The sequence below is a fragment of the Humulus lupulus genome, chromosome 7 (genome assembly GCF_963169125.1).
Source record: "Humulus lupulus chromosome 7, drHumLupu1.1, whole genome shotgun sequence".
In the NCBI taxonomy this organism is placed as follows: Eukaryota; Viridiplantae; Streptophyta; class Magnoliopsida; order Rosales; family Cannabaceae; genus Humulus; species Humulus lupulus.
The window spans coordinates 14,004,066-14,027,954 of record NC_084799.1 but is presented as its reverse complement, the minus strand read 5'-3'; the positions used below and the strand labels follow the sequence as shown (position 1 = coordinate 14,027,954).

General features: G+C 46.1%; 1 protein-coding gene across 1 annotated transcript; it reads right to left on the bottom strand.

The window, feature by feature from the left end:
• Positions 1 to 407: 407 nt before the first annotated feature.
• Positions 408 to 23,535, bottom strand: LOC133791401 (uncharacterized). Its single transcript, XM_062229330.1, has 9 exons — positions 23,200 to 23,535; positions 22,872 to 23,006; positions 3,805 to 3,913; positions 2,727 to 3,708; positions 1,750 to 2,573; positions 1,452 to 1,596; positions 1,240 to 1,330; positions 895 to 1,157; positions 408 to 741 (listed from the first exon to the last, which is right to left on the bottom strand). The coding sequence occupies exons 1-9, from the start codon at positions 23,533 to 23,535 to the stop codon at positions 408 to 410; spliced, it is 3,219 nt and encodes a 1,072-aa protein (XP_062085314.1).
• Positions 23,536 to 23,889: the final 354 nt, after the last annotated feature.

Sequence of the window (23,889 nt, the reverse complement as noted above, 5' to 3'; positions counted from 1 at the left end):
CACGTCCCCTCCTTCTTGCAGGACGATCTATTAATTTGTTTAATACATAAAAATAAAAATATTAGTAAATCTTAAACATTTAAACAGATTGCGATTATAATATATCACATAACTAAAATTTAGATATTAACCTGACTCGCAAGTTGAGGGTATCCTGCTAGGATCTGTGGGGTCTTGACCACCACCATCTCCACCGTGATATGATACTATATCAGCTGACATGTCTCTTGTATTCATAAATATTTAAGATTTAATAATAAGAATAGAAATCAAATTTAAGATTTAATATCATCAAATTTAATTAAGTAATGAAATAACATTAAACAAAATCAATATCAACATAAATTGGAAAATACAAATCAAATTCAAATTTTTGTGTTTGTTACAAAGGTAATCATTACATAAAACTAATAATCACTATCACTTCCATCATTAACTAAATTAGCATTAACATCATCTTCACAAAAATCAATTAATAAATCATCTTCTTCATCTAATTCTTCATCTGCTTCTTCATCGCCTAACTCGTGATCCTCTTTACTAACATTTAAATTTTGTACTGTACTAATGTCAATCGAATTTTGAGTAGGTAGCATAACCAACTCGCCGAGATCCACAGTCAACACAAAATTTGATGAGCTAATATCATGTACCACATCAATGTCTGAATTAGCTTCATAGTTCTCGACGTCCCAAATTTGTCGATGGTTTACACCCTCAACAACTTTCCACTGATTTCCTCTAAGTAAATCATCGAGATAAAATACTTACTTCGCTTGATTTGCAAGTATATATGGGTCATCCTTGTACCATTCCCCGCTAGTGTTTATACTAGTAATATTATTCTCTATAATTATTTTTTTCCTTCTTGGATATGTATTAAACCACTTACACTTGAACAATGTCACAGAATATGTGCCAGTAAATGTTAACTTTAATACTTCTTCAAGTATTCCATAATAGTTAAAATCTTCTATTCCAGCAACAAATACTCCACTGTTTTGAGTGCTCCTCTTTAAATCTCGTTTGGTTGACATAAATCGAACACCATTCACTATACAACCTTCATAATAAGCTCCTAAATGATCTGATCCAGATGTTAAAGCTAGCAACTCGTCACCATTATCTAACGATCCAAGCTTTTGTAAGTCGTATATCTAAAAGAATAAATAAAATTATTATAGAATTGAAAACAACACTTAAAAGGATGAAATAATATAGGGTAGGTTTTTTTTTCACCTTCTTGTGAAACCATCGCTGAAAATATTTCTTATGTAAAATGTTATGATCTCCATCCTGATATTTCTGTTTGATTTCTTCTAAGTGTTCACTATAAATAAGAACAAAAATTTTGAATCAGTTGAAAGCATTTTCAATGAAATAAAAGCAACTTTTGGGAAGAAACTTACTCCAAATATTTCTGAATTTCAGGTGAATTGTTGTATATGTACCACTCTGCTTGTTCACGAGTCGCACGATCAAGAGGCTTTAGAGTTTCTTTTGTTATAGGTCGACATTGCGATTGAAATACAAAAAGATTTCTTGGTGTCACCTCATCTTCATTGCGATCAAGACGATTAAATCTTGTTTCAACACCTTTGAAATACATCGAACAAAATGTCAAAGCCTCATCTGCAACATAACCCTCGGCTATTGACCCTTCAGGACGAGCTTTATTTCCAACGTAATTCTTTAATTTTTTCATGTATCTTTCAAAAGGATACATCCAACGCATAAATACCGGTCCACCCAGAATTGCTTCTTCAAGCAAATGTAAAATCAAATGCACCATTATATCAAAAAAGGCTGGAGGAAATATGAGTTCCATTTTACATAATATTAGAATAAGATCTTTTTGTGCTTCCTCCATATCTCTAACCTTTATAGTTCTTGCACAAATTTGCCTGAAAAAGTTACATAACTCAGAAATGGTAGTCGATATACTCTTTGAAAGAAACTTGTGAACACCCACTGATAGTAATCGTTGCATTATTACATGACTGTCGTGGGACTTTAAACCGCTGATATTTGTTAAATCAGCATTTACTTTCTTCTTTAAATTGGAACAAAAATTATCTGGAAATTTCACATCTCGAATAAATTTACAAAACTGCATTCTTTGATCAGATGTGAGAACATAAGGGGCATGAGGCTTCATTAACTTTCCGCTGTCATCTTCATATATCCACAACGATTCCCTTACTCCAAACTTTTTCAAATCATGTCTTGCATTAGTGGTGTCCTTGGATTTATCATTATCCAAGATTGTGCCTAACAAACTATCACACACATTCTTCTCCACATGCATGACATCAATGTTGTGTTTTAAAGTGTTCGAAGACCAATAATCAAGCTCATAAAATATGCTTTTCTTCCTCCAATTTTGATATTCTGCAATACGCCTACGTTTGACACCTCCAAACATCTCGTGTTTTCCAGGAACTTGTGGTACAAGTTTGTTTACTTGTTCTAATATTTCCTCACAAGTAAAACGTATTGGTGGACGTCTTCTCTCGATTTGTCCGTCAAACTGAGTGTCTCTTCTCATTCGATGGTTACTTGGAAGGAATCTTCTGTGACCAATGTAGGATGTCTTACCGATCACTCGAACAAAAGTTGTGTCTTCATTACACGTCGGACAAGCTTTGTATCCCTGACCACTCCATCCAGATAAATAGCTACGAGCAGGAAAATCATTAACTGTCCACAATAAGGTTGCACGCAACTTGAACATAGTGTTGGTTATACTATCTCTTGTATCGACACCATTAACCCACAACTCCTTTAACTCATCCACCAATGGTCTCAAGAATATATCCATGTCCTTTCCCGGTGATTTTGGTCCAGGAATAAGAATGGATAATATGAAATTATTATCTTTCATAAACATCCAAGGTGGAAGATTGTAGTTAGCCAACACCACAGGCCACATACTATATGCTTGACTCATGTTGCCAAACGGATTGAAACCATCTGCAGCTAAACCTAAACGAACATTCCGAGGTTCACTAGCAAAATCAGGATGTTTGGCATCGAAATCCTTCCACGCTAACCCATCCACTGGGTGTCTCATTATCCCATCATCTTTTGATTTCCCAGTATAGTGCCATAACATTTGCTTCGCTGTAAGTCTTGAACTGTATAGTCTTTTTAATCGAGAAGTCAATGGAAAGTAACGCATCACCTTATGTGGTACCTCTTTTCCATCAGTTTTTTCAGGAGAAATCCATCTACTACTTCCGCAAATTGGACAAGTCTCTTTAGTTGAATGCTCTTTGTAAAACAAACAACAATCATGTTCACATACATGAATTGACTCATACCCTAACCCTAATTTCTGTAATCTTTTTTTAGCCTCGTAGTAGGTTGATGGAATTTTATTTCCCTTCGGAAATGCAAGCTTTAGTAATTTCAGTAATTCATCGAAGATTTTATTCGGAATCTTGCCTCTAACTTTCAAATGCAATAATTTTGCTAAAAAGTTAAGAGAAGATATCCAATTACAACTAGGATATAACTCAGCCTCTATCTCGTCAAACAGATCGTCATAAAATTGTCCCGCCGCAGGATTATTTTCAACTTCTTCGGTTGTAGGTAGAAGGAAGTCTTCGACCATCGGAATCATCTCATCAACATCATCATCGTTGGCGTCCACCACATTGGCAACATCTGCTTCTCCTTCACCGTGATATATCCACTTTTCGTAACCTCAATGAAAACCCCAATCGAATACGTGTGCTTTCACCATAGGTAAAGTTTCAAGCCTATTGTTTATGCATCTAACACACGGACACCTAATTCTACCAGAGGAATCCTTATATTCCGACGCCATCGTCAAAAAAGCTTGTAGACCGTTCCAATATTCTCGACAAGCACGATTTCTTAATGTCGTCCAAGTCTTGTCAATCGCCATCTAAAGTGTTATAAATGTATATAAGTTTACGATATGTGAATAGTCTTATATTTTAAAGTGTTATAAAATGTTTATAATAGTCTATTATAAACATTTAATAGTTTTAAACTACTTTAAAATGTTTTATAATATAAACAATTATAATTGTTATATTATGTTATCCCCATTTTCCTGTCAGGGTTTTGGGCCCTTGCCCCGGCCCGCGGTCAGAGGGACCGGTTCGGTATTTGGGCCTGGTCCGAGGACTACGGACTGGGCCTATGTAGAAGGGTCCGGGACGTTTCTCCGGGTTCATGTTCAGCTTGAACGGTCTCGGCACTGTCCGGAGTGCCCCGAACCATCGCGGCCATCGCGTCCCTATCCCGGGCCCGGAATGGTCCTGGCCCGAAGTAAACGAAGCGGGCCAAAGGTAAACGAACCTGGGCCGTTTCATCCCCAGGCTACGGGTCAGGCGTCCAGGACACTGAAACCGCCTCATTTCGCGTGGACATTGTCCCCCCACTTTTCACCTGCAGAAAGGGTCACCTTGGGATTATCTGCTGGCGTGTCAGGACTGCGCAGCCAAGTATTCTGACCGGTCTTGTCTCCTGAATCGGCCTCGTGATTCGAAGTGGTCAGAGCCAAAGTGTCGTTTTGTCGGGAGAATGCTTGCGCCTCAGGGCAACTAATTGGGCCTGAGCTGGTTCGGGTTTGGTGTACTGTATATCTTTTTAGCGTGGGCCTCCACTAGGAAGGCCCCTTGTATACATTCCCCAGATGGGTCCGGGTCGGGCCCGGCCCAAACCTGATGTCCCCCTCGACCTATAAATATGAGTTGTAATGCAACGTAGAAGAGGGGAGAGAAGGCAGAAACTCTGCTCAAATACAGTTAAACAACTCCATTGTAAAAGCTTATCCTAGCTCTAATACAGACTTATATACAGACTCGTGGACTAAGGCTAGTTAACGCCCCAACCACGTAAAAATCTTGTGTCAATCTTCCATTTTCATTATTATTATCAGTAAACATCCTTCCTTAAGATAGTTGCCGAAAATCTCGGTTAACAGTTTGGTGCTTTCATTGAGAGCTGAAGGAAGCTAGCGCCGACGCCAGGCCTTTGCTACGATGGTGAACACGCGTCACACCACCTTCGACCCTACCAACCCAGAGCAGGGTAACGGAGACCCACTGCCTTCTCAGCACGTTCCTCAGGACCCGCCTGAAGACGTGCCTCTTCAGACGTCTCACCAGGACGAGTCGCAAGACTACGAGGGTGAGGCAGAGTACGAAGTAGAAAACGAAGAGTACTACGAGGAGAACGAAGGGGAGTATCACGATGAAGTCGCAGACCCCGAAGTCCCTCTCGACGGTCAGCAAGACTCGGAGGTGACTAGGCTGAGGCAGCAGATCCTGGACCAGGAGGCCAGGATGGTCGAGCAAGCGGAGGCGCACCGCCGGGTGCAGGAGTCTCTGCAAGCCCTGCAAGCACTGATGGTCGCGCAGGGCCCGGCAGCCAACCCCACAGCTGGCCCACAACTAGAAACGCAACAACCCGCTCCCCAAGCGCAAGCCGGGGGCCCCAGGGGTGCCAGTCCGATCCGTCCGCCAGAGCATCTCCCCGACGCGGCTCCGAAAGTCCCGGACAAGGAACGACGGACAACTCGGAAAAAGACTACCCCCGTCAATAAAGCCGGGGCACGTTCACGGCCGTTACCCAGGAAAGAGAAGGTGCGCCCTGTCCCAGGACGAGGCCACCCTTTCAATCTGCAGGGGGTACGGCCGCATGACGGTCAGCCCCGGCCCGCCCTAAGGGCGAACGGGAGGGAAAAGTCTTTACACCCGAGTGCCTCGGTCAACAAGAACCATCGGGAACGATCCCGCCGCGAGGATCGTAACGCTCTTAGCTCCGGGGACGACACTTCCCGGGTAGATTTGCGTGACGGACTAAATGCCCGGAAAGAGCGGGCCCGCAAGCAAAAAATCCTTCCTCGAAACGGCGACCTCAGGAACGACATAAACGACAGGCGGAACGAGAGAATCCCCCTGGAGGATAGCGCGGCCAGGCAGCTCATGGAGCAAATGGCAGCATTAAAAAAGGTCACCGACCGCTTGGTCCGCAAGCAGGAAGGCGCGGACACTGACTCTGACGAAGAGGACAAGGAGCCGTGCGCAAGACATATCCTGGACGCCGTATTGCCCAAGGGGTTCAAGATGCCAAGTCTCGCCGCCTACACTGGAAGCATGGATCCTAGGGATCATCTGTCCCGGTACAACCGACTCATGACCATGGCTCATGTCAGCGACGACGGCAAGTGCCTCTGCTTCTCCATCACGTTGGGCGGTCCCGCCGAAGAGTGGTGGAAAAGGCTTAAACCGGGGTCCATTCAAACATGGTCCGGGCCACAGTCGGCTTTCCGAAAGCAATTCGTGGCCGCCATGAGGATGGACATGCAAATCAGTGCCCTCGACAATATTAAGCAAATGCCCGCAGAAACATTGAGGGCCTACATCCAACGCTTCACTGAAGAAGCCTCCAAGACAAAGGTCGATGACGGACAGCGCCTGGTGGCACTACAGTCTGGAATCCGGGCCGGGTCCCCGCTCTGGGACGACATGCAGCGCAATAAAGCCGCCACTCTAGAAGAGTTTATTAGGAGGGCCCAAGGATTCATCAACTGGGAGGAGGCTCAGATCTAGGCCTTTGGATGGCCCTCGGCTCCTCATCCAGTCCCTCAGACGATTCCAGGAGGTGCGGGACATTTCCCCGCACAGTCCTACGCAACGCCCCCCATTGTCCCGGGGGCGGTTGTCGCGCCCGGCGTTTGTTACACGCCTACGGTGTACGGTCCTGCCGCTTCGGGATACGCCCCGGCCCAATCAACGCATTTCTCCGGGTATGGCGTCGCGCCAGCAGGGCACAGTATGGCCCCCGTCGTGGCCCAACAATCACAGACCGAAATAACCGAGGCAAGCGTGAATCCCTCCCGGGGTAAGCGGGCCGGCAAAGGCCAGAACCGGCCAGAGTTGGCCAGAAAAGGGAAGAGGGGCTATGAGCCCCAGTATTCAGAATACACTAACTTGGTGGATACCCGGGAAAACATCTACCTGGCTACAGAAAGAGCGGTCCACTACCGGAAACCTAGCCCCATGTTTAGGGGGGGAGGAATCCCAGAGACACCAGGAAACGGTGCGCCTATCACAAAGATGTGGGCCACACCACCGACGAGTGTCGGCAGCTCAAAGATGAAATTGAAAACCTCATCAAGTTGGGCCACCTCCATCAGTGGATAAGGATGCCCGTAAGCATCCCGGGCATGACAGCAAACCCCGCGCAGTCTGTGGCGCTGGCAACGACTCGTGCATTCCCACCCCAGGGGGGGTATGCGCCGGGGCTCCCGGCCCAGGCCCCTCAGGGGGCCGTCGCCACGCAGGCCCCCGGTCCTGGAATGCCCTATCCTTCCGGGGCAGCGCCCCCTCGAGTGGACGGGCACGTGTCGACTATATCAGGCGGACCCCACCTAGGAGGACCTTCGAAGAATGATCAAAAGCGCTATCTGAGCGAGCTGGACCATGACCAAGAAGTTTGCGCCCTCGTCTAGGCCCCTACTCAGCGCCCCAAATTGATGAACCTCTCCATCACGTTCACTGAAGACGACGCCCGTAACGTCCATTTCCCGCACCACGACCCATTGGTCATAGATGCTTAAATTGCCAACAAGATGGTGTCCCGAGTGTTGGTAGATGACGGAAGCTCCGTCAACTTATTGTTCAAATCCGCCATTTCCGCCATCGGCCTGACGGAGGCTGATCTGGCGTCGTACCCGACCCAAATCTACGGCTTCAACGGAGATGCGCTCCTCCCCATGGGAAAGGTCCAACTGCCTGTAACTCTGGGGGACGCGTTGCAGCAATCGTTCAAGTTCTGCACCTTTGTGGTGGTGGATTGCCCGACCGCTTACAACGTCATCTTTGGCCGGCCCGCCCTGGTCGAGTTCGGGGCCATCACCTCCATCCACCATCTATGCATGAAGTTCCCATGCAGCAACGGAGGGGTTGGGACGGTCCGCGGAGACCAGAAAAGCGCGCGAAAGTGTTACCATATCTCTGCCCGTCCCGTTTATATGGTTCGGGATGAGGACGATCTGGACCCAAGGTTGGGAGAGGAGCACGCCCTTGAGCCAATGGACGAAATAGAAAAGGTATGCATCAGCGAGTCCGACCCTGCCAGGGTCATCCAAGTGGGAAAGAGCCTGCCGGAAGACATTCGGGCCGCCATTATCGCCCAAGTCAAGGAAAACCAGGATCTTCTGGCATGGTCCCACTCCGATATGACCGGGATCGACCGCAATGTCATATGCCACGCGTTGAGTATTGACCCAAATGCGACCCCGGTCCGCCAGAAGCGCAGACCTCTGGGGACGGAAAGGGCCGAGGCCCTCAAACTGGAGGTAGAGAAGCTGTCTTCCATTAACTTCATCCGCGAAGCCGTGTACCCCGTATGGCTGGCCAACCCGGTCTTGGTGCCAAAGCCTAACGGGACCTGGAGGACCTGCATCGACTTCACGGACCTCAACAAAGCATGTCCGAAGGACTGTTTCCCGCTCCCCCGGATAGACCAAATGGTGGATGCTACGTCCGGTTACGAGACCTTGAGTTTCATGGACGCCTACTCGGGCTACAACCAGATCTCCATGCACGTGGCAGATCAGGAGCACACCAGTTTCCAAACTGACAAGGGCATCTACTGCTATGCCGTCATGCCTTTCGGACTCAAGAATGCCGGAGCAACTTACCAGAGGCTCGTCAATCGAATGTTTAGGGCCCAGCTGGGGCGAAACATGGAAGTATACATCGACGATATGCTGGTCAAGTCCACGACGTCGCGGGAACATTCGAACGATTTGGCGAAGGCTTTCGCGGTTATCCGGAAGTACGGGATGAAGCTGAACCCTAAGAAGTGCACCTTCGGCGTCGCATCCGGGAAGTTCCTGGGCTTTATAGTGAGTTCCCGAGGAATTGAAGCCAACCCCGAGAAGATCAAGGCCCTGATCAACATGGCCTCTCCCCGGAAGCACAAGGACGTTCAAAGCCTGACGGGACAAGTGGCCGCCCTGAGCCGTTTTGTCTCCAAGGCCACGGACAAGTGCGTCCCTTTTTTCAACGTCCTCCGGGGAAACCAGCGGTTCGAATGGTCACCCGAGTGTGAAGAAGCCTTCCAGAAGCTGAAAGAGCACTTGGCCAAGGCCCCCATCCTGGCGAAGCCAGTCGAAGGAGAACCTTTGTACTTATACCTGGCCGTAACCGAGCACGCCATCAGCGCCGCGTTGGTGCGCGAAGAGGAAATGACTCAACTACCGGTGTACTACGTGAGCAAGCAATTACTAGACGCCGAATCTAGATACCCACTAATCAAAAAGCTGACTTTCTGCCTGCTGACGGCATCCCGGAAGCTTCGACCTTACTTCCAGGCCCACACGATAAAGGTCTTAACCAACCACCCCCTGCGGCAGGTGTTGCAGAAACCTGAGGTGTCGGGGAGACTCCTGAAATGGGCCATGGAGCTGAGCCAATTTGATATATCTTACGTACCCCGGGTGTCCATTAAGGGACAGGCCCTAGCCGACTTCATCGTCGAATGTTCCGGGATAACCCCAGAAGAGATTACCCCCGCGGCCTACACTTCTCCCGTTTGGAAAGTCTTCGTGGACGGAGCATCGAACGAGAACGGGGCCGGCGCCGGGATCATCCTGGTATCCCCGCAGGGGCACCAGCTACAAAATGCCCTCCGTTTCCAATTCAAAGCGTCGAAAACCGAGGCGGAGCATGAGGCCGTCATAGCCGGCTTGCGTCTGGCCCGAGAAGTAGGGGCGGCAAACCTCGAAATATACAGCGATTCTCAGCTGGTAGTCAGACAGATTTCGGGGGAGTATCAGACCAAGGGAGAGCGAATGGCGGCATACGTAACCCAAACGAGGGAGATGCTCCAAGCGTTCGCGGCGCATTCCATCCGCCAGATACCCCGGGAGAATAACGTCTTCGCGGACACATTAGCGAAGCTAGCAACCGACGCAGAGGCCGAGTTGGCCGGGCTGGTCCCCGTCAACCATCTCCCCGTCCCAAGCATCGGGACTCCGACAGTCCATGCCGTCGATCACTCCAATTCATGGATGGGGCCGCTGATCCGCTACCTGTCCACCGGGGAGGTTCCGAACGAGCGAGCCGCGGCCAGGAAGCTCCTGTACCAGGCCCACCGATACGTCATGATGGACGGGAAACTTTATCGCCGGGGACTGTCTATGCCTTACCTCAGGTGCGTGTCCGGGACTGAGCTGGGCGCCATCATGCATGAGGTCCACGAAGGCTTTTGCGGAGATCACACAGCCGGACCCAGTTTGTCCAAGAAGATTCTGCGCCAAGGATACTTCTGGCCCACCATGAAAAGGGACTGCATAGACTACGTCCGCAAGTGCGAGCAATGCCAGAGGTACGCGAAGATCCCTCGGGCCCCCCCAACAGAGATAACCTTGATGAACAGTCCCTGGCCCTTTGCAGTGTGGGGGATCGATCTTGTGGGATCCCTCCCAACCGGGAAAGGAGGAGTGAAGTATGCCATTGTGGCGGTAGACTATTTCACAAAATGGGTTGAGGCGGAGCCTATGAACACGATCACGTCCAAGAAGGCCTTAGATTTCGTCGTTAACAACATAGTGTGTCGGTATGGCCTCCCCTACAAAATCGTGTCTGACAACGGGAAACAATTTGACAGCCTCCACTTCACGGATTTCTGCGAGAGGCACGGTATAGTGAAGAGTTTCTCCGCCGTGGCCAGGCCCCAGGCGAACGGACAGGCAGAAGCCGTGAACAAAATCCTAAAAGGAACACTGAAGAAAAAGCTTCAGGCCTGCAAGAGTAAGTGGCCCGAAGAGCTCCCCCGCGTGTTGTGGGCCTACCGGACAACCGAACGGACGTCAACCGGGCATACCCCATACTCAATGACGTACGGATGCGAAGCCGTCATCCCAATTGAAACGACCATCCCGTCCCATCGTCGCGACACGTATGATCCCACCCAGAACCACACCCTACTCCAAGAATCTCTAGACCTTATCGAGGAGATCCGGGAAGAGTCGCAAGTACAGTTAAAGATGTACCAGGGCAAGATCGCTTGGCTCTTCAACTCGAGAGTCAAGAGCCGTAAGTTCGAAACCGGCGATCTGGTCCTGCGGAGGGTCTTCCTAGCCACTCAGGATCCGGGGGTAGGGGTTCTGGGCCCCAATTGGGAAGGGCCGTATGAGATCCAGCAAGAGATCTGCCCCGGAACATACCGCTTGAAGAGGCTCGATGGTTCCGAGGTTCCGCGAGCCTAGAACGCAGAACACCTCCGTAAATACTACCAGTAGCCCAAGGGCTCGTCCCAGTTTAATGTTTACGCTTTAACATGCACGCCTCAGGGCTAATTCCCTTTTTTTTTCGAACAATGAAAATGACGTGTGCAAAACGTCATAAAGGGCTATTATTTCCATGAAAATGTGTGCCTCAGGGCTATTACCTCAAGTGACCCCAGACCAGTCTCCGCTCACTTGCAGGGGGTGTCATCCCAGGCGCAAAAATAAAAAAGGGGACCGAGCCCAAGGCCGGTCCCACCCCGGACGAACGACGTCCGGGGGTATAAATAAAAAAGGACCGAGCCAAAGGCCGGTCCCACCCCGGACGAACGATGTCCGGGAGTAAAAATAAGAGGACCGAGCCGAAGGCCGGTCCCACCCCAGACGAACGACGTCCGGGGGTATAAATAAAAAAGGACCGAGCCAAAGGCCGCCCCCCCCCCCCCCCCGGACGAACGACGTCCGGGGGTATAAACAAAAGAGGACCGAGCCAAAGGCCGGTCCCACCCCGGACGAACGACGTCCGTGCGTATAAATAAAAGAGGACTAAGCCAAAGGCCAGTCCCACCCCGGACGAACGATGTCCGGGAGTAAAAATAAGAGGACCGAGCCGAAGGCTGGTCCCACCCCGGACGAACGACGTCCGGGGGTATAAATAAAAAAGGACCGAGCCAAAGGCCGGCCCCCCCCAGACCAACGACGTCCGGGGGTATAAATAAAAGAGGACCGAGCCAAAGGTCGGTCCCACCCCTGACGAACGAAGTCCGGGGGTATAAATAAAAGAGGACTGAGCGAAAGGCCGGTCCCACCCCGGACGAACGATGTCCGGGAGTAAAAATAAGAGGACCGAGCCGAAGGCCGGTCCCACCCCGGACGAACGACGTCCGGGGATATAAAAAAAAGGGGACCGAGCCCAAGGCCGGTCCCACCCCGGACGAACGACGTTCGGGGGTATAAATAAAAAAAACGGACCGGGCCGAAGGCCGGTCCCACCCCGGACGAACGACGTCTGGGGGTATAAATAAAAAAGGACCGAGCCAAAGGCCGGCCCCCCCCCCTGACAAACGACGTCCGGGGGTATAAATAAAAGAGGACTTTGCCAAAGGCCGATCCCGCCCCAGACGAACGATGTCCGGGAGTAAAAATAAGAGGAGCGAGCCGAAGGCCGGTCCCACCCCGGACGAACGACGTCCGGGGGTATAAATAAAAAAGGACCGAGCCAAAGGCCGGCCCCCCCCGGACAAACGACGTCCAAGGGTATAAATAAAAGAGGACCGAGCCAAAGGCCGGTCCCACCGCGGACGAACGACGTCCGGGGGTATAAATAAAAGAGGACTGAGCCAAAGGCCGGTCCTACCCCGGACGTACGATGTCCGGGAGTAAAAATAAGAGGATCGAGCCGAAGGCCGGTCCCACCCCGGATGAACGACGTCCGGGGGTATAAATATAAAAGGGGACCGAGCCCAAGGCCGATCCCACCCCGGACGAACGTTGTCCGAGAGTATAAAAATAAAGGGAACCAAGCCAAAGGCCGGTCCCGCCCCGGACGAACGACATCTGGGGGTATAAATAAAAAAGGACCGAGCCAAAGGCCGGTCCCACCCCGGACGAACGATGTCCGGGAGTAAAAATAAGAGGACCGAGCCAAAGGCCGGTCCCACCCCGGACGAACGATGTCCGGGAGTATAAAAATAAAGGGAACCGAGCCAAAGGCCGGTCCCGCCCCGGACGAACGACGTCCGGGGGTATTAATAAAAAAGGACCGAGCCAAAGGCCGATCCCACCCCGGACGAATGATGTCCGGGAGTAAAAATAAGAGGACCGAGCCAAAGGCCGGTCCCACCCTGGACGAACGACGTCCGGGGGTATAAATAAAAGAGGACCGAACCCAAGGCTGGTCCCACCCCGGACGAACGATGTCCGGGGGTATAGAATTAAAAGGATCGGACCAGGGCCTGTCCCGCCCCGAGCGAACATCGTCCGACCCGAAGAAACTAGTCTCCGGGTTCGGAGTGCAAAAGCATCCGATCGACCCTAGGCGCTCCGGGGCAAACAAAGACCCAAGTGCCCCGAGCAGCGCCGTGGCTAGTCGTGGGGTCCAGTCCCGGCCGTTGGAACCAGGACAAAACCCCCCGCAATCAGTTAGTCTCGACTACAACTTATTGAACGGTGAAAGGAAAATCTCTTGAAAACCAAAGGAAAAAGCAGTGTTTAAAATTTAATTACAAGTTAAACACATTAACAAAAGAACAAGGCCGAGACAAGGGCCTACAGCGCGTCCGCCCGGAGGTCCACATCCTCCCTCTCCTTGGCCTCGTACTCGGCACGCTTCGAGTCGGGATCGAAGAAGATCAGGAGGTTCATGTTCTTGTCCTTGCACCAGGCCATATAAATGGCCTCGTTAAAGGTGACATCCACTAAGTTGTCGGCCTCCTCCTTCTCCCGACGGGTGGTTTCGTGCGCCGCCTTCTCCTGAAGAAGGGAGTCACCCAGCTCAAGGACACGGGCTTTCAGGATCCGGATCTCCTCCTTGTCCAGGACGGACTGTGCCGCAGTCGTCTCCAAGAGAGTTGCCCTTTCGTCAGCAACCTTTGTCGTCCGGGACAACTCCTCTTCCACCCCGGTCTTGGCACGGCTAATTTCCTCGCGCTCCGCCTTCGCGCGGGCCAACTCTTCTTGGAGGCGAGCTGTCTCCTTGCTGAGATTTTCCTTGACGGCCTCCCTCTGGTTCACGACCGCCTCTATTTCCAGCTTGGCCGTCTCCATCTTGAGGGCAAGCTCGGCCATCAAATCGGCACTCCTTTGAGATAACAAGGAAACCTAGAGCAAACGAAAGTTAGAAAAAGAAGTCACCACCAACGAATGACTAAAGGACATGAGTTGAAAATTACCGCGGTAGCCTGGTGGCGGAGAGCCTGAGAGATGAACAGCCCGTCCGGATTGGCTATCGTGCCGTACCTCTTCAGCTGGAGGTTAGACATAGTGCTCCCGACCTGATCGAGCAGATCAGCGGCCATGGGGGCAATGTCCTGGCCCAGCTTAGGGCGGAAGCCCATCTCAGCAGCTAGCCGATCCACGATCGGCTGAGGAGCGCTGAACTCGGCGGGACAATCCGAAAACTCGACCTGACGACGGATCGTCAGGGCCTTGTAAGCATCGTCTCTCCAGGATCGGCAGCTCTCCCAGGTCCGGTTAACCAGCCGGGACTGCTCATCCCGCAGAGCGGACTCCCCCTCCTCGAGAAGGGTTGGGCGGAAGGGAAGGACGGGCGGAGAAGGGATCTCCTTCGCGGTTAGCCTACTCTCCCCGTGTGACTCCTCGGCCGTCTCTGACAACGTCGTCCGAGGCCTCTTCCCGAGTCTGCCCTCCCGGGCATCATCTCCGGGGCCTCTCTTCCCAGAGCTCCGGCTTGCGGCTTCGCCCGCTTCCAAATCAATAACCGGGGGCTGGTCCGGGAGACCGTCTGCGGCCGGCTCCACGGCCCGGAATGGTACCACGGCCAGTTCCTCGCCTGGGCCGGGCGTTGTCCCGGGTTTTTCACTGGTTGGGGGGAGCTCCGCGCCGGCCACGACATTCGACCTCCTGGCCGCCCTCAAGGTTGACCTTTCCTTGATGAGCCTCCTCATCTCGCTAGCCGGGTCAGACATGTTGGAATCCTCTGCAAAAATACAGGAAAACGAAGTTAGTATGATAAGCCGAACGGGAAAGCACAACAGAAAGGAGAAAGTATAGTCCGGGACAAACCCTCGTCTAGGCCCCGGGCGAGACTCAATTCCCTTAAAGCAAACGAGTGTATCCGGTCTCCTACGTCGTCCGGGATTAGATACCCCCCGTACTGGAGGAACCCGGACAGGAACATTAGGGTTTCCGATCCTACAGGGATGGGAGATGAAGGCCTCATCTCCCCATCAGCCCCAAACGCGGGGCCCGGCGGCTCTAGCCTATCCCTAGCTAAGTCCCCAACTTGAGGGGCATAAATTAAGACTAAAGGGGAGTTACCTCGCCCCGATACGCTAGCCCCGGGAGTCCCAACGTTTGGTAGGGCATCTTCGAAAAGCTCTTCCAGCTCTTCCGAGGTGGCCTCTTCCACCGGAAGCAAATTCTTCTTACGCTGGGCTGCGGTGGCCCGCGCCGCTCTCACCACCTCGGCGATGTGGTCAAGGGCTAGCCGCTCCCGGGCCTCGGCGTTCTTCTCAAACGGGATGCCCCGGAGGCTAGGGGCAACAATGATCTGGGTGGCCGCGAGTAACCCTACTAGCCGGAGGTTTTTTTCGTTGACATAGCCCCCTACGTCCAGCTCCTCCGCGGTCAGCTTGGCGTAGAACCTCCTCCTTTCCAGAAGGGAGGCGGTGAGGGGGGTTTGCATGAAGGGACCTGCGACCCAGAAGATACGATGAGAAATGGAAAGTGAAAGAGGAGTGAAATAGAGGGTCCGAGGAAATACTTACCCACTCGCTGGAAGTCTAGCAGCAGCGTGGGATTCTTGTCAATAAGGAACCCGGATGTCATAAACTAGTAATGCCTGACATCCGGGGGGTGCTTCCAGGTGCTAGTAGGAGACGGATAGCCACTCCACGGCTGCAGCCTGTAAAAGCCGTCCAGGCTCTTGTCTTTGGCGCTGACCTGCGGCACCAGCTTGTAGAAGTACAGGATTTCCGCCGGGGTGGGTTCCGCGATCTCGTTCGCGACACAAAACACAAGCAGGCGATATGCCTGTCCCCACGTACGTAAGGAACCGCACGAAATAATCATGAAGCGGGAGCGTAGCTCCCGCGCTGATGTGGCCGGCACTCCAGGCCCCGAATCCATCCACGGACGTATGCGCCTGTTAGGACTAGTTTCGGTATGTTTTTATGGTGTGTTTTAAGATGCAATTTTAATCTTTTATTTGGTTTTGTGCGGTATTATGTCGGTGTTTATTGTGTTTTCAGGATTAAGTGTGGTTATGGAAGAAATAGCTTGAAATTGGAGGAAAAGTGCTTAATTTTTTAAGAAACGGTGTTAAACGGGCTAAGGAATGGAAACTAGGCGAAACCGGGGGTTAAATTGATGATTTGGTGAAAAGTTGGAATTAGAGCCGCGGCTCTATGGTGTAGAGCCGCGGCCCTATGAGTTACAGAGAAGGAAAAACAAATCTGTCAGCATTAGAGCTGAGGCTCTATCAGATATAGCTGAGGCTCTATTAAAATCTGAATTAGAGCTGCGGCTCTATCAAGTAGAGCTGCGGCGCTACATGAAGTCAGAGAGGAAATTCGGGTTGCGAAATGCACTAGAGCTGCGGCTCTATCAAGTGGAGCCGCGGCGCCAGTCCGTACGGAAGCCGAAGTTAGGGCATTTTTCAAGGGCAATTTTGTCCTTTCGCACGTAATTAATTAGGGATTATAAAAGCTTTCTTAATGACGTTTTTAGAGGGGATTAACCTAAGGAGACGGCTGAAGGCACATTGTAGAGGATTGCAAGCGGATTTGAAGAATTCATCACAGTTTTCTTCTTTTCTACTTTGAATTTCTGTATTTTGGATGCTTTTAATTTCTTCTATGGTTATTATGGATTTAATCATGAACTAAACTATTAGTCTAGGGTGTTAATGGATTCTCCTGAACCTTTATTTTAAATTAATGCAAGTTTTATGATTTCAATTTTATCTTGTGATTTATTCAAGTCGAACCTAATGCTTGTGAATGATTGATCACCATTAACATGAAATATATGACTTTGATTCGAAATCTGAAAAGTGAGAATTGAACATGCTGTAATTGAATAAACATAGATTTCATATTAGGACGAGAGTACCTGTGTGATCTGTGTAGTTTTAGGGTTGTTAATCTTAATGCCTTTCTTATGGTTATTTATCACAGAAATGTAGAAAAATTGCATAAGATTGAGACTTATATATCCTAGTACGAATATAAGTTATTATTGTTGACCTGCTATCACAAGAGAAGAATTGAATAGTAAGATTTGTGTTAAGGAAAATTAAAGAGGATGGTTGATGAAATTAATTGCCCTAGTTTTTAATCCATTGAATTTCCGTCACGTTATTTATTTTCAGTTATTGAAGTTAATTTTAGATTTTTGTTTTACAATTTTAGTTAATTATTGTGACTCAATTATTGTTAGCCAAATAGAAATAGGAATTAAGTTTGGGTACTTAGTATACAGTCCTCGTGGGAACGATCTCACTTACTCTTTATTACTTGTTACGATTACGTGCACTTGCGTATCGATTTTATACAACAGTGCACGCTCCTCTAACCTGGCCATACGATTGTGGAATAGGCCCGGAGTCGATTCGATGCCCAGCCCCGTCTCCAGGAGCTGCATCATCCGGTAGTTCCGGAACAGGTTGGGCGTTACGTCCATCTCCCACCTGTTGCCTTTGGGCGTCGTGGAGCCGGGAATGACTACAGGAGCCCTATTAACCTCCTCTTCGGAGTGAAGTGTGACGCCCGTGGCCATGATTGACGATCTGGGAATAAAGAAAGAAAGACCAAGCAATCAGTACCTAAACCCAAAAGAGTCGGTTGAGGTACAGGGAGTGTCCTAAGGACTGCTCGGAGTCCCGACGGATCAGGCTTGGGACCCCAAAAAGCCCCGGGACCCTGATCGGGAGGAAAGGCTACTACGGTCCATCCCTTGTCCAGGGATCGTCCGAAGCGGTGCCACCCATCCGGGCAGCCTTCCTAGTAAATTCTAAAGCACGGAGCCTAGGTGCATGCGTCTAGAAAGCCTAGATTCACAAAGTTGACAATAGAATCAGAAGATACTTACTGTGTGGAGTCGACGGCTGAAGCTGGCGGTTGTCTGATCGCAAGGACGGCAGGACCTCGTTCCTGAAGTGGCACAGCCGGTGCAGCAGTTCGTCGGCGGGGCAAACCCGAGAAGCGCCGTCAGGTTGCAGAACGAAGTTTGAGGCCCTGGGAAACAGGCGGTGACACAGAACTAGTAAACGGCGAAGTATTTCGTCGGCGAAGTTGGACATGCAAAGCTCTGGCGAGCGTTCTGGTTTTTCTTTTTCTTAAGCTGGGTCGGAAGTGGAAAAGTGCCGAATGTTTGTAGTCCGAGTCTTTATATCAGCCCCCCAAATCCTGGCCCCCGATCCAACGGTCAAGTGCCTCTTCATCCAACGGCCGAGGATCGTGCAGAGGACATTTATGAGCTCTTTTTTGGTCTGGATCCTCAGCACCTCCAATCCGACGGTCCAGGAGTGGTGGATGTCAAAGGACGCCCCATCCTATGGTCCACCCCATTCCAAGGAAATTAATGATGACTCTCCCCGTGCGGATGGGATGCCTCGTGACGTGCGCTGACACCCTAACCCATGCCTAGCAGACTTTGGGAGGCCTAGGCGACTCTTCGAGGCCCTTGCAACAGTCACGTGGCGACACGTGTGTCGCTATTCTTGAAGCAGGCCAAGGGTAAACGTCCCCGGGGTACATCAAATGGTCTGGGCTGGGTAACCTGCCCCAGCCATGGCCTTCCCGCGAGCCTCCTGGCCCTGGCAGAAATTGGGGAGGCAACTCGGCAAGAACCGCGAGGGTGGTGCAACCCTCCCCCCGGCTAGCCCGGGTGAAGGCTTGGGGGGTAAATGTTATCCCCATTTTCCTGTCAGGGTTTTGGGCCCTCGCCCCGGCCCGCGGTCAGAGGGACCGGTTCGGTATTTGGGCTTGGTCCGAGGACTACGGACTGGGCCTGTGTAGAAGGGTCCGGGATGTTTCTCCGGGTTCATGTTCAGCTTGAACGGTCCCGGCACTGTCCGGAGTGCCCCGGACCATCGCGTCCCTGTCCCGGGCCCGGAATGGTCCGGGCCCGAAGTAAACGAAGCGGGCCAAAGGTAAACGAACCTGGACCGTTTCATCCCCAGGCTACGGGTCAGGCGTCCAGGACACTGAAACCGCCTCATTTCGCGTGGGCATTGTCCCCCCACTTTTCACCTGCAGAAAGGGTCACCTTGGGATTATCTGCTGGCGTGTCAGGACTGCGCAGCCAAGTATTCTGACCGGTCTTGTCCCCTGAATCGGCCTCGTGATTCGAAGTGGTCAGAGCCAAAGTGTCGTTTTGTCGGGAGAATGCTTGCGCCTCAGGGCAACTAATTGGGCCTGAGCTGGTTCGGGTTTGGTGTACTGTATATCTTTTTAGCGTGGGCCTCCACTAGGAAGGCCCCTTGTATACATTCCCCAGATGGGTCCGGGTCGGGCCCGGCCCAAACCTGATGTCCCCCTCGACCTATAAATATGAGTTGTAATGCAACGTAGAAGAGGGGTGTGACGCCCCACATCACTATGGCTGCTTTCTGGAATGACGACTAGCCCTACAAACTAAGACAAGTCTTTCCAGAGTGCTTTGTCCTCACTCGCACACTTCCTGGGAAATCTTCCCAGGAGGTCACCCATCCCTAGATTACTCCAGGCCAAGCACGGTTAACCATGGAGTTCTCAAGTGATGGGCTACCGAAAAGAAGATGCATCTTCCTGATATAGGTAGTACCCATCAATCCATTTAAGCCATCTTCAACTGTGTAGTCCCATACCTACACAGTCTTAGAATCATTACACTTGACCTTCCCCAGGCGGTGTGGGATTGCACAGCTTACCCGGTCTTTCCTCTTACGGATCACGGGATTCTGACTGTCACAAGGGGAGAGAAGGCAGAAACTCTGCTCAAATACAGTTAAACAACTCCATTGTAAAAGCTTATCCTAGCTCTAATACAGACTTATATACAGACTCGTATACTAAGGCTAGTTAACGCTCCAACCACGTAAAAATCTTGTGTCAATCTTCCATTTTCATTATTATTATCAGTAAACATCCTTCCTTAAGATAGTTGCCGAAAATCTCGGTTAACATATTATATTATAAAACATTTAATAGTTTTATGCTACTTTATAATGCTTTTATAATATAATTGTTATATTATATTATAAAACATTTAATAGTTTTATGCTACTTTATAATGCTTTTATAATATAATTGTTATATTAAATTATAAAACATTTAATAATTTTATACTATATTATAACACATTTAATAATTTTATGCTATTTTATGTTTTGTCATCATATTTTATGCTATTTTATCTAATTTATCCTAATATTATTAATTTATTTATTTATTATTATCTAATGTTTACTAAAAAATTAATTATTTAATTAATAATTATTTATTTATTTATTTATCAAATTATTAATCATATTATTAATTTAAATGTTTACTTATTATTTAATTAATTAGTTAATTATTATCTAATTTTTCCTTTATTTAAATAAATTATTATTATCTAATGTTTACTAATTATTTAATTTATACATAATTAATTAATTATTTATTTATTTATTTAATTAGTTATCTATTATCTAATTTTTCCTTTACTTAAAATAAATTATTTAATTAATACTTAATTACTTATTTATTTATTTATCAAATTATTAAACATTTTATTAATTTAAATGTTTACTTATTATTTAATTAATTAGTTAATTATTATCTATTTTTTCCTTTATTTAAATAAATTATTATTATCTAATGTTTACTAATTATTTAATTTATACTTAATTAATTAATTATTTATTTATTTATTTAATTAGTTATCCATTATCTAATTTTTCCTTTATTTAAATAACTTATTATTATCTAATGTTTACTAATTATTTAATTTATACTTAATTAATTAATTAATTATCCATTATCTAATTTTCCATTTACTAAAAAATTAATTATTTAATTAATACTTAATTAATTATTTATTTAATATTCATTTAATTATTTATTTATCATATTATTAATTTAAATATTTCCTAATTATTTAATTAATTATTAATTAATAATAAATTAATTAATTACTAAATTATTAATTTATTTAATTAATTAATTATCTATTATCTAATTTTTCCTTTACTTAAAATAAATTATTTAATTAATACTTAATTATTTATTTATTTATCAATTTATTAATCATATTATTAATTTAAATGATTACTTATTATTTAATTAATTAGTTAATTATTATCTAATTTTTGCTTTATTTAAATAAATTATTATTATCTAATGTTTACTAATTATTTAATTTATACTTAATTATTTATTTATTTATTTAATTAGTTATCTATTATCTAATTTTTCCTTTATTTAAATAACTTATTATTATCTAATGTTTACTAATTATTTAATTTATACTTAATTAATTAATTAATTATCTATTATCTAATTTTTCATTTACTAAAAAATTATTTATTTAATTAATACTTAATTATTTATTTATTTAATATTCATTTAATTAATAATAAATTAATTAATTATTTACTTAATTAATTAATTATTTATTTATTTATTTAACATATTTAATTATAACTATTTTAAAAGCTGAATAATTAATATGTAATTAATTGAAATTATTTTTATTTAAATAATTCTATAACTACTCTTTTATATAATTACTTAATAATTGTTTACATATATTATTTAATACTTACTTTTTAATAAATACATTTTTAATTATTTAATTTTTATTATTCTCATATCAATTCCTATCTAAGTTATTAAAATAACTTTTTTCTATAATTTAATATTTATTAATATTTTATTTATCTACCATTAAACTATTTTCTTAATAATTAATAACAAATTTATTAAAATCTAAACTTCATAATATTAAAATAATTTTAATTAAACTATAACAAAAATACATTATAACATTCTAACAATATAATAACAATTTAACAATAATAAAAAATTATCCATTAATAATATCTAACAATATTTTAATATTCTTTAAAACTAAATGAACAAAATAAAAATGTATGAAATACAAAATTACTTACCTGTAGTACAACAATAGCAAGATTCAGTACTCCCAATGAAGCCCTGAAATATAAACATATATATATTAGTTGTAAATTAATGGAATATTTAAATTCAATATATATAATTAAGAAAATTGTTCATAACCAAATATTAACCCAAACTTTTTATTATATATGTATTTGATGAAAAATACAATCAGCCAAAAAATTATGAAAAGATATACATGAATTTATTCATGAAACAAAGCATGATATTAGAAACATGATGCATAGAAGAACAAAAATTATAATCAGAACCCAACTCAAAAATATAACTCAAACAACAATCCCATCAGAAAAATCTAATAGATTACAACAAAAAAACATACAACTACATACCCAGACTGATTGTGATGAAACAAAGCTGAATACAATCCCAAAAAGCTTTTAAAAATGGTGGTTATTGCCTCTGCTCTGCGTTCAGATATTTAGATAGTTTTGGAGAGTCGGACGAACAGAGGCGAAGAAGACGGATGGGCAGGATATATAGAATATTATTGCCGGCGGAGGTCTGCCGGCAATAATAGTTCCGCCGGTAATAGCATTTAAAGGTAATATTTTTATTATTATTACCGGCGGAGCCCGCCAGTAATAATCCGCCGGCAATAAGCGAAATATAATTGGGCGGCAGGTTTGCCGCGTGAATAAAATCTGATTATTGCCGGCAGATTGTCCGCCGGTAATAATAGATTTTCTGCCGGTAATAATTAAATAATTTTTTAAAAAAAAACAAAAAAAAAACATGATTAATACCAGCGGACTCAGTTTTCCGCCGGTAAAGATAGTATTATTAACGGCGAACTGGCTCCGCCGGTAATAGTTCTGCCGGTATACAATATTTTTGTTGTAGTGCAAGTCGTGCTTTTTCAGTATCTTTTGACTTCTTGTCTATGCATAACATTGTCCCGTAAACATTTTCACAAATATTCTTCTCGATGTGCATCACATCCAAATTGTGTCTAACCTTTAACTTTGACCAGTACTCTAACTCCCACAAAATCCATTTTCGATTCCAAATAGGCTTATTTTATTGTTTTTTCCATCATTCACATCACACTTTAATTTTTTTTCTCTTGTGTACAACTTCTTCGGATAATTCTCCATTATCTTCTTTTGGTATTTTTCCTGGTATAAATTCATCAACAATATCTAACTGTTTTAAGACATCATCTTCTAATAATAATTTAGGAGGAGGACAATTCTCAATTTTACCATCATATCGTTTATCTTTGCGCCATGGATGATCCAAAGGCAAAAAACGATGATGCCCCATATAACTAATCTTACCTAATATCGGAAACGAAGAAGCATCCACATTACAAACAGGACATGCCTTGTAGCCTTTTGTGCTCCACCCAGATATTGTACCATAAGCTGGAAAGTCATCTATCGTCCATAATATTGCAGCACGCATCATAAATTCGTTTTTACTCGATACATCATATGTTTTTACACCTTCTTCCCATAATTCTTTTAGCTCATCAATTAGAGGTCATAAGTAAACATCGATGTCCTTTCCTGGCGATTTGGGACCAGGAATTAATAATGCCATTATAAAATTATTTTCTTTCATACATTTCCATGGTGGCATGTTGTATGGTACTAACACAACAGGCCATATACTATAGCTAGTACTCATATTTCCAAATGGATTGACTCCGTCTGTTGCAAGCCCCAATCTGACATTTCTTGGGTCTATTGCAAACTCTGGATATTGTTTGTCAAAATCTTTCCAAGCTTATCCATCTACATGATGTCTAAGCACACCTTC

Bases quoted from the DNA above. Each gene is read 5' to 3' on its own strand.
- LOC133791401 (XM_062229330.1), bottom strand. From the start codon at position 23,535: ATGATGCGTGCTGCAATATTATGGACGATAGATGACTTTCCAGCTTAT. The intron at 23,007-23,199 runs GTACACAAGAGA...TGTTATGCATAG, and splicing joins GAGAATTATCCGAAGAAGTT to ACAAGAAGTCAAAAGATACT. The intron at 3,914-22,871 runs GTATTAATCATG...ATAACACTTTAG, and splicing joins GCGGAAAACTGAGTCCGCTG to ATGGCGATTGACAAGACTTG.